This window comes from Emys orbicularis, chromosome 2 (assembly GCF_028017835.1).
Source record: "Emys orbicularis isolate rEmyOrb1 chromosome 2, rEmyOrb1.hap1, whole genome shotgun sequence".
Taxonomy (NCBI): Eukaryota; Metazoa; Chordata; order Testudines; family Emydidae; genus Emys; species Emys orbicularis.
This window is the reverse complement of record NC_088684.1, coordinates 82047564-82067688: the sequence shown is the minus strand read 5'-3', so window position 1 is coordinate 82067688 and position 20125 is coordinate 82047564. Positions and strand designations below refer to the sequence as shown.

Here is a 20125-nt window from a genome sequence, read left to right as displayed (position 1 = left end):
GTGTTCATTTGCTTTTAATATTTTTCATTTTTCTATAGTAATATTTCTATTTTCATACAGAGATGTAATTTGATTCAGGGAGATAATCTATTAGAAAGCATGAGGATAGTTCTTTATGGATTTATGTTAGCACAATAATGCATATTTCAATATGTAAAAAAATTGATTTCTTACTTTACTAGATTCTAAAGCAGACTGTTTGGAACATTTTGGAAAAAAAGTTAGTGCTCATATTAGGAGGGATGATGATGTTATTTGCACTACAGAGTATTCTCGAATTGTGCCTCTTGAAAATGGTGAGGTAAGTGCTTTTCAGAAGACTGGGAAATTTAATTTTTCACATTGGAAATAAACAGTGTTATACAGTGGTTGCTTATTAGTATGTTATTATGAATTATTTGCTATTTCAATAAAACCTGAACTTTTAAGCCAATTTTCAAACTTAGGTGCCTATGTAAATCCATCAGATATGTAAATCCATATTCAGGCATTTGAGAAAATGTCCTAATATTTATAGACGTGCTGAACATTCACAACTCCCATTGAGAAGTGAGTGCTCAGAACCTCTGAAATTAGGCCATTTGTTTAGCTTCATGAATATAATTTAGGTGCCTTACTTTGGGCATCCAAGTATGAAAATTTTGGCTTTGTTTTCTGAGTAGTCACAATGACTGCAATGGGTCTAATTGTGTGAGAATTGCTGATGGAAGTAAAGGTTGCAGAATCAGACCTCTAAATTTCAATGAGCAGTAACTCTATTTTAAAAAAAAAGAATAATGCTGTAAATGTATAGTATAATATAAGTGTGTCTGTAAAAGCTAACACAGGTCATACTGCTCTGGCTTAGCAAGATGCTTCTTACCACTAGGAAATATGATTTATATTCCCTTTATCTGAATGTTTATTAGTGGTTGCATTTATCATTCTTTCCAACATAAACTTTTATTGGAGATAGGCCTGTGTCAGATCAAAATCCAAACTTCCTCATTATTCAGGGTTGTTAGAATTGGATGTTATGTGACATGCCACTACAAAGAGAGGCTTGTGATGAAGCTTGTATCCAGATCCAAACTTCTTGAAAGCTTTGGGGGTTTGGATCCAGTGTTCCAGTTTTGATTTATAATAGTCTATGAACATTTCTGCAGAGTGGTCCAAAAACTTACAGAAAGATTAGCATTTTCTATTAAATTCTATGGATTTTTTGATTAATTTCTTTAGAATCCTGTTGCATCATCCCCTATTAAATGGTGTATGACTTTTTCTAAAGGAGTTGTGTTGTAATTGGAAACTTCAGTGATCCAATCTTATGTACTCACAGTTTATAGTAGCCACTTGGAAACATATATCTGAAATCTGTTCAGTTATAAACAAATAAATAGCTTTTGCTCAGTTGTACACACACTCTGATTTGTTAATTTAGGGTTCATTTATGATTTCTGGGCTGCTGGCATCAATTTCTTTTTCATAATAAGAGCATTGAAGCATTTGTTTTGAATTATTATACAAACTGCTCCCGCAGGGAGGGAGATTCTAAAGTGACATCATCTACTCACTTTCAAAAGTACATGAACATACTCTCGGGCACTGTAGCTATTAACTGAAATTTATTCCAGGATTTTTTGTACCTTAACCCAAAAATTAATGCATGTTGGTAAAAGGGCAATATCCTGAAATTCTTACTTAGGTAAAACTCCTATGGACATCATTGGCTGCTAGTAATGTATTAGGATTGACTTATTGTTGTTGGTTTCTGTAAAATTGCATGTATCTTTTCAGTACTTTCTGACATAATCCATTCAAGACACATGAAGCCATTCTTATATGGATGTGTAACATGAGTAAATTGTGCCTGAAGTGAATGGGAATTTTTTCAATATTCAGGTTTTGCTGTGAATATCTTCATAATAATTTTCATAGAACCCGTGATTGCTGGAGCATCCTGCTAAATCAGAGCAGAACGGCCTGTATTAGCATTTACAGATACTTATACTATATACTTAAAGCATTTAAATTTTGTTTTAAATAGAAGAGTTACTTCTCACTGAAATTTAGAGGCCTGAGTCTGTAACCTTACTCCCATATATTAGACATGTTTAGAAACGAGAAATCTGCAAATTTTTGGATGCTTATATTATCAAAACCTGTGGATGACTCCCCACTGCTAATGTTAACTGTTTATGTTTTGACAAAAAGATCTTTGCTCTTTTATTAGATTGTGGTATCCTTGGTAAATGGTCGTCCAGGAGCAAAAAACTTCACTCACTCTCCCATACTGAGGGAATTTACCAAGGCAACAAACATCCGCTTGCGTTTTCTCAGAACCAATACCCTTCTTGGACACTTGATAGCCAAAGCTCAACGGGACCCCACTGTAACCCGCAGAGTAAGTAGCTTTTTTCACAAATGGATGTTTAACAGTTGCCCTTCATTCCATTACAGTGAATGGAATGACATGAACGTCTTTAGTTTGCAAAACAACAAGAACAAATGGGTATGGTCTTGATGATCCCCTCCAGCTCCACTTGCAGAGGGAAGCTAGTTGGGACAGATCAGAGTTGTGTGGTTTGTGTAGAGGGGAGTGAGGTGCTCTCTCAGGGCACCCAGAACTGTAATCCACTGTGTTACGTCTCTGCGCTAGCAAAAGAGCTTTGCTGGAGCTTAAACTGTGTGACAGCTCCCTGCCATGCCAGTCTGTTGGCTTTGCCAGCAGACCCCTTGAGTCTCTGTCAGTCTAAACCTTGCCTTGTAGGTAACATCCAGTGAACCCCAGTTCCTGAATTCTCCAGAGACATCTTTCTGCAGTGCCCAGTCGCTCTCAGTGGACACTCACAGAAATTAACCAAGTTCCCTGTCTTCAAAGAGACAGAATATACAACTGCCTGTTAGTTCAGCTGGGGATGCATGTCTTAACTTTAATATAACAGCACTGAGATGGTTTATATTAAAAACTAAGAATAAGTTTATTAACCAAGAGAGATTTATGTGATACTGAGCAAGAGAAAAAGAGACAGGTATGCTTTCAAACAAAAGAAAAACACTTTCTAGTGCCAGAAATTGAATTCTAGCAAGCGATATCTTTGCCTAAAACAGTTTCTCACTTACATCACATGACCAGCAACTCCAGCTTTTCAGGAGGATCCTCCTTTCACCTAATCAGAAGGTCCTATTCCCTTTATCCCCTAAGAGATGGATAACGAAACGTCTCATGAAAGATGGGTCACAGCCAACTTTGCTGGAAAGCGCTGCAAGGATTTTGGATGAGCAATATTCTACAAGACATGAGTGTATCTAGTTAATTAAGTCAAATCTCTAGACTGCATGGTATGATTTTATTTCAGATGTAACCATTTGTTTCCAATACTTCTGCTTGCTATTATTTGAATCTCTTTGTTAAATGAACTTAATTTCACTATAAACATATCTAAGTGCTGTGTGTTAGCAGAGCTGTGATCCAAGGTGAAACTGGTAAGCTGGGGTGTACTGCTTCTTTGGAAGCAGCCAATCTGTGAATACTGTGACTGTCCAGTGGACCAGGGGCTGGAGGCCCAAGGGAGATGCTTGGATTGAGGGTTGGGGTGTGCCAATTGCTAGCCTGTAGGATGTCAGGGAGTCCTGCAAGGTCTAGGGAGAAGTGTTTGTATTGCCCATGGCTGGTGGAGTTGGGGAGCTGACCCATGGCAGGCACAGACAAGGTTTCCTCACACTAAGAAAAGATGGTAGCAAAGTGTGTCTGAATCCTGGGTACCCCTGGGAAATTCCACAGCTTAGAAGTCCCCTGCCCATTCTGTGGGGAAATAAGAGAGGGGCAGACGCTCTGATGGAATAATCCATAAGAATCTCTATGCATTGGAATTTGTAGAGTTTCTTGACCCAGTGTGGTTATTTACCTATCAATTATACTGCAACAGAACCCAAAAGCTCCAGTCAGTGCCATTTGGCTAGGGACTGTACAAATATGTATGGTCTCCTCAACAACAACAACAACAAACTTACCCATTCCAGTTGCTTGGCAGCATACATTATGTAAGGTTGTAAAACTTAAGTGCAGCTGTAGGATTTTATTTAAGATATTACTTACAGGCTAAAATAAATGGAGTACTTGTTATGCCACTTGCCAAACACCATAACTTCAGCTTAATGTAATCAAATAGTCTAATTTGAGGGGTATATAAGGTAATGTGTTTCATTAACTTGCTGACAGGGAGCATGTCAAGACTTTCCATATCAGATGCCCTTGAAAACTAGCAGTAGTTCAGCATTCTAGCAGAGAGCCATTGTGCTAAATCTATTGTATAAACCAAACCAAACCAGCCCATCCCCTTCCCTCTGTACAAACAACTGCCATACTTCCTCAATTTATGCATTGACTTCATATGGTTGGAAATTATCTGCAGCAAAAGCAATGTGGTATCTGAATTCTGACAATTTGGGCATAATACTGTTAATCCAGTGTAATGCCACAAAGTAGGAAGAAACCAGAGATTGAGTTACAAGTAATCATTATGGAGCTAACACATGATGAGATACTGCCAGAGAAAGTGTCAGGGACCATTTTTAATTTTGACCAAGACACTGAAAGCATGGGGAGGGTGTGTGTGAAGAAGAAGAATAAACCACACTAGATGTGAATGTGTACATCCAAATAGAACTAGTCCAGGAAAAAAAATATGGACTGGATTCTCTGGTCTACTAAGGCCAATTTATTGCACCTATCTGGCACAAAGTAGCCTGTAAGCAGCCAGCCAATGAAGGAGTCCCCCTATGCAGGGAGCTCTCTGCCAGCCATCTCCCCTCCCCTGGCATAAGGAGAGGGAGAGGACATCTCGGGGTGAGGTGGGCTAGAGGAGAGGACACAGTGGAGGAGAGCTCAGCTGTGCCTGGCGTAAAGTAGAGCTGCCTCTTTAACGTGCACTGGGGCCAGACAGCTGAGGATCAGGGAGCTGCAACAGGCTCCCTGCAGCCTTCCCTTGCCACTGAGCAGAGTGGAGAATCTGCTCTTAAGTTTCTTAAATGTACACAGAAGTTACTATAAATACTGGTATTTACAGTGAGTCAGTCCAAATGACTAAATCGTTATCTGCCACTGCCTGGATGACTGCAGGGAGTGGTGATGAGATATGAAGCTTTTCAACTCTAGGTCACTAGTTCAAATCTAGGTCACATCAGTCATAATTGCAAGCAAGCAGGTGGGCTCAGTTCAGTTCCTAGAGTTCCCTTGGCACGATCCTAGCTCACCATCACAACTGGCACCGTTGTTGGCAGTTACATAGCAGAGAGGTCATCAACTTATTAGGAACAGAGATTGAACTATTACTTCCAGGGGCTGTGCTTCTAGAATCGGCCAAGGCACTTTATAAGGACAGCATGGGGAACGGTGAAATACCACTGTCTTTGCGGTATCTGTTCAGTGGATAACACTGACCTGTAGTGTGAAATGGCTTTCATTAATGAATCTGGGCCTGATTCTGCAACATGGATGTCAGTAGCTGTTTGGCTGTTGACTTCAGGAAAGCTGGATCAGGTCCTTTATGGATATGTTTGTTTAATATTCTGATAAGCAAGATTTAATGTGATAGTAATGATTTTCTTATGTTACTGTGGCTGCCATTCTACAGGCAAAGGAAAGATGTACACATACCTCTTGATTTGTTTTACAGTATTACTACAGCATAAAGGACATCAGTATAGGTGGACGATGTGTTTGCAATGGTCATGCAGAAGTCTGTAATGCAAAAAGTGCTGAAAACCTGTACCAGTAAGTAAATTGAGCAGCATGCTCATTTCACAGACTATAAACCAATACACAGGTATTTTCAAATTACGATTTTTAATGATAAAATAAGGATGTCTTATAGTTTTCTTTATAATGCTTTTAAAGTGAGAGCTTGGTAAGGCATATATGAAGATATCCTGAGAGGTATTCTGTGTTGATTAAGTTTAACAATAAAAGAGTTTGCATTAGGTCTTTTTAAAATTAAAATGAGGGTTTGCTAGACACTTTGTGTTAAACTGGTATTTCCCAAAAGGTGTGTCTCCACCTACCTGTGGATTGTGGAAAAATCCTAGATCTAAAGTCATGGGGCCCTAAGCAAACATACTCCTGGGCTGCTGTGGAGGGCAGGCCCAGGGTGTGGGAGGTAGTGGAGAGTGAACCCAGCCTGTATTTATCCTGCAGCAGCGGTTCCTGTTCCATGGGGCTGGGCCCAGTTCCATGCTCCACACGTTGAGATTTGGTGCATGGGGTTGCAGTGCCACTCAGGTTTTGCGCAGTTGCCCCTCCATCATGACGGAGGGGTGACTAGGCCAAACCTGAGTGGCATTGTGACCTCGTGCACCAAGTCACAACACAAGAGGAGAGAGTTGGGCCCAGTCCCATGAGACAGGAGCCACCACTGTGTGGGGAGTGCAGGGTGGGCTCACTCACCAGCCCCCTCATCCCTTTCTTCTCCCTCCGCCCCCCCACCCTTCCCTCTGGGAGATTGTGCTAGGACAGAAGGTGTATATATGTAAATGATGGGTCACAAAAAAAAAATACAAAATTCAGTTGGACATAGGAACGTAACCGCAGTTGTTGGGTCACCTTAGTAAAAAAGTTAGGGAACTGCTGTGTTAAACTCACCTCTTTTGGATACTGAGACCCTGCTGTGAGATCACCAATTTATTTCACATAAGCCATCAAACAGCCACATATAATACTTAGTCCTGCCATGAGGCGGGGACCAGACTAGATGATCTCTCTAGGTCCCTTCCAGTCCTACGATTCTATGATTCTATAATGGGCTAGCTTCTCAGAGGAGTTACTCCAGCTTTACAGCAGAATAACTGAGATCAGATTCAGACATCAGGACTTTTGATCATTATGTTGAAAGATCCCAACAAGAAAGTAAATGCACTAGATTCTATTACTAATCCCCTTGGCCATCTATGTGATACCTTTTCTGACTAGAATTGGTGACTGTAGTAACATCAAGGAAAAACACAACCTTCTGTAGCAAGGAAAAAACCAATTATATATATATATGTGTGTGTGTGTGTGTAGATACCACTAAGTATTCCATAAGTGTCTTCATTATTGTCACAGACTTTGAAGTAAGTGCTTACAGGACTGAGCCCTTAGATAGGCACTTTGATGAAGTCAAAATAAATACAAAATTTTTCCTTTTGAAGGATGACTGTTAATTTTTATACTTTGGGTTACTTCTGATGATCAAATAGTCCTTAGTTTTCATTATTTTTATGAATAAGATGATGTTATGATCTTAGGGGGGAGGGATAGCTCAGTGGTTTGAGCATTGGCCTGCTAAACCCAGGGTTGTGAGTTCAATCCTTGAGGGGGCCACTTAGGGATCTGGGGCAAAAATCAGTACTTGGTCCTGCTAGTGAAGGCAGGGGGCTGGACTCAATGACCTTTTAAGGTCCCTTCCAGTTCTAGGAGATGGGATGTCTCCATTAATTATTATTATTATTATTATTATTATAACGGTGCACTGTACTCACCGCTGGGTGGCACCCTCTTCTGGCAATTCTGGGGATTAGCTCTGCCCAGTTCAGCGCTCCCTTTCTTCTCTTCCATCATTGCAGCTCTCCTCCTGCAGTACGGCTTCTTCATGACTTGGCCCTCCAGCCAGGTCATACTGATTTCCCCTTCTAGGGGAGTCTTTCAAAGTCTCTCTGCTCAAGCAGCATCAGGCAGTCCTCACACTTGCAGCCCTGACTATGCTACTCTGACAGCGACGCAAGTAGTCTTCCTGTTCACTGCCCTGAGCAGTACCAGGAACCCAGGCCAGCCCTCAATTCTGGGTTCCAGTCCAGGGCCCTATAGTGAGCAGTTAAGTTCCGGGTCTTCAGCAACCCTACTGCTCTCTTCCCTGGACTACTTCCTCCCGTGCTTCTTTAAGCTTCTCCTTCACCAACCTTCCTAGCCAGACCCCTCTTTCTTAGGCCTACTAGGTAAACCTTCCCTGTGGGTTTCTGTCTCCCCTTCCTTCTCCCTTACCTCAGGGATAGAAACTGCAGCTTCCTCCCTACCACTTCTGATGCCAGCCTCCTAGTGTTATAGAAGCCCCATCTGTTCCCTCACTGGTGATCTTCTTTCTAATTAGTACCCTCCACGCAGCTTACATTTCCCCTGTTTGCAGTTTAATTTACTGATTGGGCTCACCTGGCCTAATTCAACTCTCTCAGAGCTGGTGTGGGAAGGTCACCTCATCATAGTATGTTATAAAGCTCTAATAATTTTTTTAAACAAAACATAATGAAAAATTGAGTCCAAAGTATAACAGTAACAAAGGGCACGTCTTCACTACCCGCCGGATCGGCGGGTAGCAATCAATCTATTGGGGATCGACTTATCGTGTCTAGTGAAGACACGATAAAATCGATCCCCGATGGCTCTGCCGTCGACTCCGGAAATCCACCGCGGCAAGAGGCGGAAGCGGAGTCGACGGCGGCATGGCAGCGGTCGACTCACCGCTGTCCTCACAGCCAGGTAAGTCGACCTAAAATACGCAACTTCAGCTACGCTATTCACGTAGCTGAAGTTGCGTATCTTAGGTCGACCCCCCCCGTAGTGTAGACCTAGCCAAACATTTTAATATAGTGTAGGACAGCAAGCTTGAGCCTTGGATCAAGAGTTAAAATAAGATATATTTGCAACTATGGCATATTATCCTGGTTTAATACTTGCTCAGGTTAAGGTTTCTTAAGCCAGTGTTTATTTAATCCAATTACAAATGACCTCTATAAATCATTTGTGCTAAAAAGCTCAAAACGGTGTGAGTGAGATAATTTATTGTGAGGAATGCTAGGATGGTTGTGAAAGGGTTTAGTGTTACGTGTTGACCTCTTTACACTTGGTCTTGCCATTTTCATGTTAGAAGTAAATTTTGGATTGTGGTAAAATAAGAAAAATATATATAGTTTTAAATCCTATTTCAATTAAACAAGAATTTTTTTCAATATCCAGGTTTCAGTGTGAATGTCAGCATAACACTTGTGGGGAAACCTGTGATAGCTGCTGCCCTGGATATAATCAGAAACAATGGCAACCTGCAACTGCCAACAACGCAAATGAGTGTGAATGTGAGTAGCATGAAAAGATGCTAGTTTAAAGGTGACAATTCATACAGATTTTGATGTACAAATGGGAGGTACCTCCAGCATATATGTGTTCATGCAAAATGTTGGCTGGCTGCAAAGCCCCCAGCAGAACAGAGATTGCAGGTACCTGGCACTGCCTCAAATCTTCCCATTCTTTCACACACACCCTTCAGCTGGATTGCCCAGAATCTTGCACCCTGGAGGAATATGGCTGAATCAATTTACATATGTATTAGCATTTATCTAAATTGTGCCCAGCCCCGGCTCTGAATCCAACCCCTAGATTTTGAGCACTGGTTATATAGGGGTGGTTAGAGGAGAAGGAAACTTCCATAGAACTACCTCGCCTGATACTATAAACCTAATTTTGATGCACCCACGTTCATTTAGTGGAACACTGAAATATTCATAACAGTGCATTTAGATCTTTGCTCCTTTTATATTTAGTGAGGAAACAATATATTGAGTTGGAAGGCGAATCAGAGTTATTTACTGTACCTGGCTTTGTGACATAGCCCAGTTGAAAAATCCTTCTAGTAAACCAGGTACTTTAGAAGGAAAACCCTCTTTTGGGGAAGAGGTGTGCTTTCTTATGTTAAGAGTGCCAACACACAATCTAGTCTCTTCAAAAGATTCCTGGATCTTCAATCTGCTCACTCAAAACAAAACTACATAGATGGGAGTGAAGAGTTGTTCTCTTCAGAGCAACACCAGTCACTCTTTCTAGTAACCTGGTCTCTTGACATATGCCTCTCGTAAATGGATGCAGATATTCTGTCTTCTTTTCCTTGAGCTCCTGTGGGGGAGCTCCTTTGCGGCCAAGCTTCCCTCATTTCAGACAAACATTTCATTCTTTTGTTAAGAAAACTGGGACATGGGGAACCATGACCACTAGGGCCCTTTTCTGGGTCTTGAAGAGGCTGTACTGCCTACCATAGACTCTGTGTAACCACATGGCATGAAAACTGTAGCTATGGTGATTATAGCATTTGCTCTCTCTGTGTCTTCCCCTCTTTTGAACACACACAGGATTCTCTTCTCCCATATTATCTTGGCAGGCCAAAAGGCAGATGTTGTGACTTCAAGTTGTAACCCTGTTAGAGTGTCAAGTAGATGTATATTTATATCATTGAAGAAGTGAGGAATAAAAAGTGGTTTTATTTTAATCAAAGTTCAGAGGTGATCTGCCAAAATTGTGATAGTAAAAATAACAGACAAAAAAAAGTAGAAGCAGTAGATAGAAACTAGGCATGTTGTGACTTGGTTAATGAATAAATTATAATTCATAAGGTTCTGAGCCAAAAATGTTTAACATTTATTGCCACCTGAAAAAGGGGATCCTTTTAGCCTGAAAGTGTGTGTGTGTTTTAAGTTATTCACTAAGGATAGTACTCACCAGCTGCAGACACCCTTCATTTACAACCTGTGGGTCAGGAGATTACAGCAACCTTGCAGGTCTTCACAAAATCCCTGTATCCCTTTCTCCTACTGAAAAATCAGTGGGTCCCTGAGAGACTGGGAGATCTGCCAAACCTGCAAATTTTTGTATACGTCCACCATATTGTACTTTTCAGCAAATAGTCAAAGCTTCAAGAAATTGTATTATGATGTATGAAGACCTGCTGGTAAAAGTGCCATTACTTGGATCAAAGCAGGTAACTTGACCTTATAGTAAGAGACAGTGGATGGCTCAGGATGCCAGTAGCCTTTGGCCATTAATGACATTGAGGTTTTTTTGACATTTTCCTTTCCCTTCCTGGTTTTTCTAAGAGCAGGGGAGCCAAAGGTAGCCCAGCCATTTTGGCAGCTTTTGGCCCGGTTATTTCCCTCTGAATCTTGTTTAGTTTTCTTGAAGAACTTCATGTATGGACTGGAAAATGAGTTACAAAGGCTCTTTTGGCACAGCTTGTAAATCAGATCTGAGCCCATAAGGTCAGGCTCTGGTTCCTGTCAGCACAACAAAAAGTGGCCCAGGACTTTACTCAGCCAGGTTGTTTCACAGCAGGGATGTCACACTTTAGAGGGGAAAGGGTTCCCTCTCCAGAAACCCTTCAGATATGAGGAATAAGAGGAATATCAGGATATGGAGGATGATCTAGAGGATCCACTCCTTTAACTATACAAACACATAGCAAGACTGGGTAAGGAAGAATGCATTGTTTCTGGGATGGACTCTCACCTGTACCAGGCTTTTAATAGGATTATTACTGTTACTTTTTCTGAGACACAAAGCATATGTGGGCAGGCCTAGGGTCTTTAGCCCTTGTTTCTAGGGTTTTCCTTGCAAGGAACCTCTTTGTCGCTAAGACTGTTGTGGGGATCCCCTTCTGCCTAGTTGCCTGGCTAAAGGAAAGGAGACCCCCCCCCCTCCGCCCCCCAAGTCTGATGCAGAACCACTGGAATCCTCTAGGAAGATTTCCTTGGAATATTCTTATTTAAGCAGGTCACTGATCCCTTAATATTCAAATGAGAGTGGAAAAGGAGGAAGCCAATATCTTCTCCATCTTCTTGAGTTATTTAAATTGGAGAGGGTTTTCCTGTCTTCCTCTTCAGTGAAAAAGATGATGAGATCCAAGTAGGCAGTACTTAATTTGTGCCAGGACTTGCCAGGACTGAGCCCTGCATCTCTAGGCTTGGTAGTTCATAGCCTCTGGGCTTGCTGCATCAGTTATGAATATAAACAACTTGCTTGAGCCCCAGCACCTTTTTAATTAAAAATTAAGCATTGCCGGTAGGCTAAGTAAAGGTGAGAGTAAGGAGCTTGAGTAAGACAAAGGCACAGGCTAGCCTTTGGTTTGTTACATCTGTTTGCTGTTCTGGTTAGTCACTACTCTGAATTATGTTACAACTCTGGATGTCTGGAAACTGGAGAAAGGAGAGCACAAGCTTATAGATGGTTTGATGGAATGAAGATAAGAGATTACGATAGGCTGATATTGTGCCTGATGAACAGATTGGGAGGTGCTGTTCATTAGTTTGCACTGGGGTAACAGGGCAAGAGAAAAGAATTAGATAAGGAATTCTGTCCACCCACCACCCTTTACCCAAGACATATTTGCAGACACTGTTCAAAGTGTTGAGCTATTTTCAGATTAACCCTTACTTTGCAACCAAGGCAAGAACTTTAGGTCAGTATTGGGACTTAGACTACTTTTAGCAAAAGGCTATGACAAAGTAACAAAGGCTGTTGCTGGATTTAGACCTACCAGCTTCATATAAATGGACCTGTAATATTTTTCAGACTACAAAGAGGCTGATATTCACAAAAGGCTACAGCACATCACCTGATGTACCTCATATTTTTTTTCCAGTGTGTGAACAATACACCTAGGTCAGGGAGCTATCCATTGGGCTATGTTGCATATGATGACAGAATATGTAGTCTAGTGGGCCTTGAGAAGTGTTCTTTGATCTTATGCTGTTCACTGCATGGAAAATTACTTCAGTCAGGAAGGGGTCAAAAGTTAGGACACAATTTCTAGAGTTGGACAAGATTCAGAACTGGTGTGAGTACAACTTCATTACCTTTATTTGGCCCAAAAAATAAATACAAATAAAGAAACCCTACCAACCATACAGAATAAAACCACATCATATCTGAGATTCTAAACCCATATAAAGTAGGAAACTGAGTTACTTACCACAGTTGCCCTACCCCTAATCTTAGATGAAGTAATTTGGTCTTTTGTTACATGATCACCTAGAGCGTACTACTTTAAGTCAGTTGGAGTTTTGCCACGGATGGGAGCAGGATCAAATCCATAATGCTAGAAAATGTGACAGACTTTTTGATTTAAAACATATCTGTGCAATGAATAGTCCTCTGGTAATAGACTAGTTGTGTCTGCTGGCATCACTGCAATTAGAGCTATGTGAGTTCTTCCATGTAAGCCTTGTTATACCTAAAGAATTGTTCTTCTGACTGAAGATTTAGCCCACAAGCGTCAGCCCAGATGTGAATATTTTTGTAAATAAAAAAAAATAGAATAATATTTGGCTATTTTTTATTTTGAAAAATACTCCACCCAGATTAGGTGATCTGGTCAGGAAACATCTCTATAACTTATTTTAGCCTCAAATATATAGTTCTTCGTTGAGTAACTGCACATGTCCATTCCACTATAGGTGTATATGCACGCCTTGTGCACAGGTGTTGGAGACTTTTCCCTAAGCAGTACCCATTGGGGCAGTACGAGCGCCCTCTGGTGCCTTGTGCCACTGCACACAAGTATAAAGGGCCATGCTGCCCCCGATCGCCCTCAGTTCCTTCCTACCACCAGTGACCGTTGTTGCTGAAGCTGTGATCTTTGTTCATATCTTCCCTTCCTTAGTATAACTAGTAGCTGGAGCATTAGTTTTTAGTCTTGTATATAGTATATCTGTAAATAGTTACTTGTAGGGTTAAGTTTAGAATACTGTCTTATTGAGTTACTGGTGCCAGATTGGGTACTGGGATTGGTACCAAACTGATGGCCCGTTCTCCTGGATTCAGGGCCTGTCATCCATGTAGTCAGGTCTATGCCATTAAGTGACCCACTCCCAAGCTGCCTCAAGTGTTTGGGAGAGGGGCATGTAAGTGACAAGTGTCACATCCGTAGAAGGCTTGAACCCCATTCAAAAAAGGACAGGCTGCCAGACTCAAGTACCTGCTTTTGGAGTCTGCACTTCATCCACCGCTGGAATCCTTCTGCTCCGAACAGGTAGCGAGCAAGTCTGAGTCTGTTAGGAGTACTCCTCCTGTTCTGGCAGAGGCCTCAGGCAGATCTGCATCCCTGGTGCCTAGGGAGACACTGCGTAAGTCTCCTAGGGACTCGGTACCAGGACCCTCCGAGAAGAAGTTGCCAAGTGTTCGCAAGGACTCGGAGGGGTGCTCAAAAAAGTCACAACCCCAGGAGCAGTCTGTGAATGAGGAGGTATTGCTGACTCTGGAACGCAGGAAGGGTCCGTTGAGACCAATCCCTGAAGGATTGGTGCCCCTCTTGGTACTGCAGGCTCAGGAGCCCTCTCTGGTGTCATTGACAAGTTGCGTAACTTGTCAGTTCTGGCTTCTCTCACGATTCAAAAGCCTTGCACAGCACCATTTTTGGAACCGCACACTCCTATAGTCCTGGCTTCCACTCCAGAGCACTGCTTGGTACTGACCATTTCTATAATTGTGATACCCCTATGGAGGACTGTGTCTAGGCAAGCCAGCGATGATTTCTCCAATACCCCATCTCCAGCCTTGAAACCTCTCTCCCCACCTGAGGATGCCCAGCAGCCCCAGTGGGGTGCCTGCCTGTTGTGGTACCATCCACAGTCTCAGCATTCTAAGACCCAGTGGTCTACACAGGGCTGGCCCCCATCTCTGTACCAATGGCCCTTCTGAACCCCTTGAGACTTCCCTCCATGTTTCAGAAACTCTCTGCTCCCTTCCTGCACTTCTACATCAGTGAGGCACAGCTCGGAAGCATCTGCGGGCAGGACTCCGTTTTCCTTCCCCCGGAATTAGGATTGGTACCGTGCAGGCAGAGCCGTGTGCCCAGGACTTCACTGTGGACGAATTGGAGGAGGGACCTCCTCAGCAACCTTTAGCTTCTCCTTCTTTGTCACCTGATGAGGCAGTAGTGGCTGAATCTGCCTCTCCCCCTCCTGATGATTTTAGAGCACATCAAGACTTGTTGAGGAAGGTGGCTGCAGCTCTGGATATCCAGCCAGAAGAGGTACAAGATCACACAGGCTTGTGGACATTTTAGTGTCTGAAGGACCCTCCTCTCCCTATTAATGAGGCTATCCTGGAGCCCGTCATGATGTTATGGCAGACTTCTTCTTTTCTGCCCCCGCCCCCCGCCAAAAGAGTGGAGAAGAGATATTATATCCCATCACAGGAATTTGAACACTTTACAACCATCTGCTTCCAGGCTCCCTGGTGGTCGCAGCCGCTAATAAAACGGAGAGGCAAGGACACCAGGCCTCTACTCCGAAGGGAAAGGAAGCAAAAAAACCCTAGATCTGTCTGGCAGGAAACTTTATTCCACCGAAGGTTTACAGCTCAGGATTGTGAACCAGGAAGCTCTGCTGCGTCAATGTGATTGCAACCTGTGGGATAATATCCTGAAGTTCCACCTGCTTGTGGATAATTGTTCAGTTTGTTCAAACCCCCTGTCCATCAGGTTTCTAAAGGATTTGTTCAGATTGTACCCTTGGGTTCATAGTCTGGTCCACAGTGGAGTGTATATTTGGTGCGAACAAAGTTGATGGGTCCCCACTTTGAGCCACTAGCAACGTGTTCTCTGTTTCGCTTGTCAATTAAAGTAATTTTCCTGGTTGCTATAACCTTGGCCAGGAGAGTAGGGGAACTGCAAGCTTTGGTATCAGAGCCCCCCTATACAATTTTCTTTAGGGACAAGGTTTTCTTTTGGCCTCATTCTAAATTCTTGTCTAAAGTGGTTTCTGAATTTCACATGAATCAAGCAATTTATTTACCAACATTCTTTCCAAAGCCCCATTCAAGCAAAGAGGAGGAAAAGCTCCATACACTAGATGTTAATAGAGCTTTGGCTTTTTACCTGGAGCAGAGTAGAGCATTCAGGTCTTCCTCTGAACCCTTTGGCATGATTTCAGACCAAGTAAAGGGCCACCCAGTCTCCACCCAGAGGATCTCTGCCTGGATTTCTGGCTATATTTGTTTATGCTACCGATTGGCCAGTGTTGCACCTCTGAAAAAGGGGATGGCTCATTTGATGCAGTTGCAGGCGGCTTCTGTGGCTTTTCTGGCTAGGCTTCCCATTTTGGATATTTGTAGGGTGGCAACTTGGTCATCGCTCCGTATGTTTGCCTCTCATATGCTATCTCTCATCAATCCAGAGAAGATGCAAGATTCAGACGAGTAGTCCTTCAGTCCGTGTTCAAGTAGACTCTGAGCCCACCACTAGTTCAAACTGCTTGTGAGTCATCTGTAGTGGAATGGAAATGTGCAGACACTCAAAGAAGAAAAAACGATTACCTACCTTTCCGAACTGTTGTTCTTCGAGATGTGTTGCACATGTCCTTTCCACAACCCGCCTCTTTCCCGTCTCTATCAGAGTCTTTCTAGTAGGAAGAAACTGAGGGGGATCAGGCAGTGCTACCCTTTGTATCTGTGTGCAGTAGCACGGGGCACCAGAGGGCGCTCACGCTGCCCCCAAAGGTACTGCTAAAGGAAAAATCTCTGACAGCTGTGCACAAGGTACACACAAACACCTACAGTGGAATGGACATGCGCAACACATCTTGAAGAACAGTTATGGAAAGGTATTTAACCTTTTTTTTGAGAGAGAGGGGGGCACAGCCTCTCTCTCTGGCAAGCCTGGTAGCACATGCTGTCTTATGTTTAGAGATGATCTCAAGTTGGCTCTAGTGTGAAAGGCTCTTGGCTGATTTAAAAAAAAATTATACAAATTTGAGCATCCTTTTTTGATTATAATAGGTTACTGAATTACAGCCTAATAATGAAAGCTGACTTGTAATATTTCTTCCTCAGCCTGCAACTGTCATGGACATGCTACTGATTGCTACTATGATCCTGATGTTGATCGACGCAAAGGAAGCTTAAACGTCCATGGGTGGTATGAAGGTGGAGGGGTCTGCATTAATTGCCAGGTAATAAAGTGCTTTTATCTCATAGGTTAAACATGAATGGGACTTGGAAAATGTGCATAGAAGACTTACTTTTCTCAGGCTGATACTTTTGAGATGGCCATTTTGAATAGTACCATTAGAATGACATAATCGCTCATGCTCCAGCCAGGAAGAAAAGTCACTGAAAGTAATTAATGTTCTATGAGGCCTGAAAAGGGATCACCTAACTACAACGATCACACTTTTAATGAGAACCCACTACTGCAGTTCCCTACTTCAGTGGTTACAGCAGAGTGGATGAAGAGTGGATCTCTCACTGCACCAGCCAAGGAGGAGAGGGAGTTGTAGGGGAGCAGTGCTCCTCCAAGCAAGCGAGAGGAGAGGGAGGGAGCTCTCCCTCTGCTGTAGTTGAAGAGGGAAAGCTGGGTCTCCTCCGGTTCCCGTTACTATAATGCCTGAATTCTTTTAAAAAGGGTTAGAGACAGACACCATGAAGTCCACTAGAGACTTTGCTATTGCCAATCTATTTTATGCGGAAGGCGCTCAGATATTATAGTGATGAACAGTTGTAAAAAACCCTAAGATAGATGGATAGATAATAACCCCTGCTTCCAACCAAGGCCTGTTCCCGCTCTCATCTCACCGTTGTTTTCCTCATTCAAACCATTGGAACTTGTTTATTAATTTATAGATCACACCTGCTTGGACCAAAATACAGTCACACAATTTAAGAACAACATTGACACAGAGTCAAGAAAACGATGCACGCTGTGCAAGTAAAAAGTTTAGTTGTGCTGTCAAAAATTAAGGAACAAGGAAAGGAAATGTACAGTGCAACTATAGTTTGAGTATTTTTTTCCATCTTTTTGCTAAAATAAAATCAGCTGCTGCCCAAAAGGCAGTTAGAAGTAAATAAAAGTTCTTTTTATTAAAGAGAGGAAGAAGAGATCTTTGTCTTCCACTTAACATTTCTATGTAGGGCTTTGTTCAACCAATGCTGTAAGATTTGTCATATTGGTGCTTCCTGTTAGCTCTTTATTCGTGAAAGATCATGTTTCCTAAATTGCTCTCAGTATATAAAAGAGCAAACCTGACCTAAATCCATGAGGCCTGCAACTGATAATTGTCTGTAATTTGATTTTGTGGAAATTAAATTGCATTAAATGAATTAACCATAAAATCTAATTATAACATTTTCTTCATAGATGATAAGGCACATGGATTTTACTTTACTTTTTCCATTTGTGTCATGGAAAAAAGTGTTTGAAATGCATGCCTGAATGAAGAACTAATAGAACATGATGCACGACACATATAGCTAGATTCTGTTTCTTTAAAGTCTGACAACAACAGTGCCCCATATATTCTGTACTATATATCTGTGTCAGACAATATATTGCTGTTAAAGAGATTTAGCTAGCGAGAGAGAACTGTGTTTCCATGTTCTCCCTTACATAAACCCCTATATTGCTTTAAAAGGGAGAAGAGACAGAGATACCCTGAAGTCCACTAAGGACTTTACCCTATGACACAAGAAATTTGTTGTAATTCAAATGAATGAACACTGTTTTCTGTGAGTGTAAGACACATTAAGATGTTTAAAAGGCTGTCTCCTCTACTTACAGAAACTTTATTTTGTGCTTTTAATTTTATTTCTAGACTGATAATTTTGCTTTCATTTGACGTTTCTAACCTTAGTTTGAGAGTAATTTAGTCACAAAGATGTACCTTTCAATATGGAAACAGCATGATGCTGTGTGCAGTCAAACTACATATGTATGTATGTAATGATAAAAAGGCAAAATGAAAAGGAAGTTAAAGAAATATCTGATAATAGTATAAAAAATGACAGTGCTTTTTCCCTGATTTAAATTAGCAGAATGTTGATTTAGGGATTTTGTGCAATGTTTAAAATTTACTAATTGTTAAAAATTCCAACTGTTTATGTGAAATTACCCTGCTTCATAATGTCATGCAAAGATCAGACAGGTAAAGAACAAGAATAAAATGCACTCTTTATTGCAGTCTTGCTGGATTTTTCCCATATTGATCCTGACTGTATAGAAGAAGAACCTAAATTACCATCTTTCAGTCCTGTATTTGCTTATGTATCCTTCTGCTTGTTTTTCTTTCTCATCTTATGTTTTTCTCTCACTTTATTCTGCATAGCATAACACAGCTGGAATTAACTGTGAACAATGTGCAAAGGGGTACTATCGTCCTTATGGCATTCCAGTGGGAGCTGCTGATGGCTGTATATGTAAGTCTTTCTCTGTTTGGTTATCTCTCACAGTGGTATTTCCTGTCAATCAGAGCAAGGACTGTGTCTTTTGGGATAAAATTTTCTGAAGTGCCAAAGTGATTCAGTCCTATTGACTTTTAGTGAGGCTAAGGCTACGTCTACACTACGGGGGGGGGGGGGGGAATCGATTTCAGATATGCAAATTCAGCTATGGGAATAGCGTAGCTGAATTCGACGTATCTGATCTGACTTACCCCGCTGTGAGGATGGCGGCAAATCGACCGCCGTGGCTCCCTCGTCGACGGCGCTTACTCCTACCTGGGCTGGTGGAGTACGCGCGTCGATTCGGGGTTTGATTATCGCGTCCCGACGAGACGCGATAAATCGATCCCCGAGAGATCGATTTCTACCCGCCGATCTGGGCGGGTAGTGAAGACAAGCCCTTAGGCTCCTACTATGAGGCAGTTGCAGTAGTTCAAAGACAAAGGGATGGACGAAGGTTTCTGCACAGGTGGAGGAGAGGCAGTGGCATGCAAATACCAATGTTGTCTGAAGGTGATGATAGGAATATATGCAGAAAAATACAGCTCTGAGTTAAGGGATTTGTAAATAATAATACTTACCTATCTCCCAGGGTTAATTAATTTATTCAGCACGTTGAAGATGTGAAGTAATATGTAATTGTTAATTTGTAGCATTATTTAAATAATGATGCATATACAAGTACAATTGAAACATCTATAGTTACAATGTTATGTTTCTTTGCCAAAGCAACAAATCAGTTAATTTGAAGAAATCATTTAACTGTTGTTATTTATTAGCTTGCAGTTGTAATCCAGAGCATTCAGATGGTTGTGAGGAAGGATCTGGTCGCTGTCATTGTAAGGTGAATTTCCACGGCGAAAACTGTGAACAATGTGCTGAAGGATACTATAGTTTCCCATTCTGTGTCCGTAAGTATTGAAGTGAGATGCGTCTCTGTTTCACGGGCTTCTAGTAATTTTAATAGGCATCTATATTATAAGTCATTATACATTACACTGCATGTATATAAAACAGTCATCATTTCATATTCTCAAATATTTACAGACTTTAATAAATTATCACAATACCCAGGTGAGACAAGTAAGTATTATTATCCCTGTTGTACACAATGGATAAGAACAGAAATTAAGCTAGAAATCA

The 20125-nt window shown here is 41.7% G+C and overlaps 1 protein-coding gene across 1 annotated transcript in view; it reads left to right on the top strand.

Annotated features, from left to right (window-relative positions):
* The window catches only part of LAMA3 (laminin subunit alpha 3), a 188363-nt gene that overhangs the window by 37869 nt on the left and 130369 nt on the right, over positions 1–20125 (top strand). The window contains exons 4-10 of the mRNA XM_065397793.1: positions 183–301; positions 2213–2383; positions 5658–5755; positions 8966–9081; positions 16601–16719; positions 18868–18958; positions 19762–19893. Coding sequence (XP_065253865.1) covers positions 183–301; positions 2213–2383; positions 5658–5755; positions 8966–9081; positions 16601–16719; positions 18868–18958; positions 19762–19893 — 846 coding nt within the window. The remainder of the gene's footprint in view (positions 1–182; positions 302–2212; positions 2384–5657; positions 5756–8965; positions 9082–16600; positions 16720–18867; positions 18959–19761; positions 19894–20125) is intronic.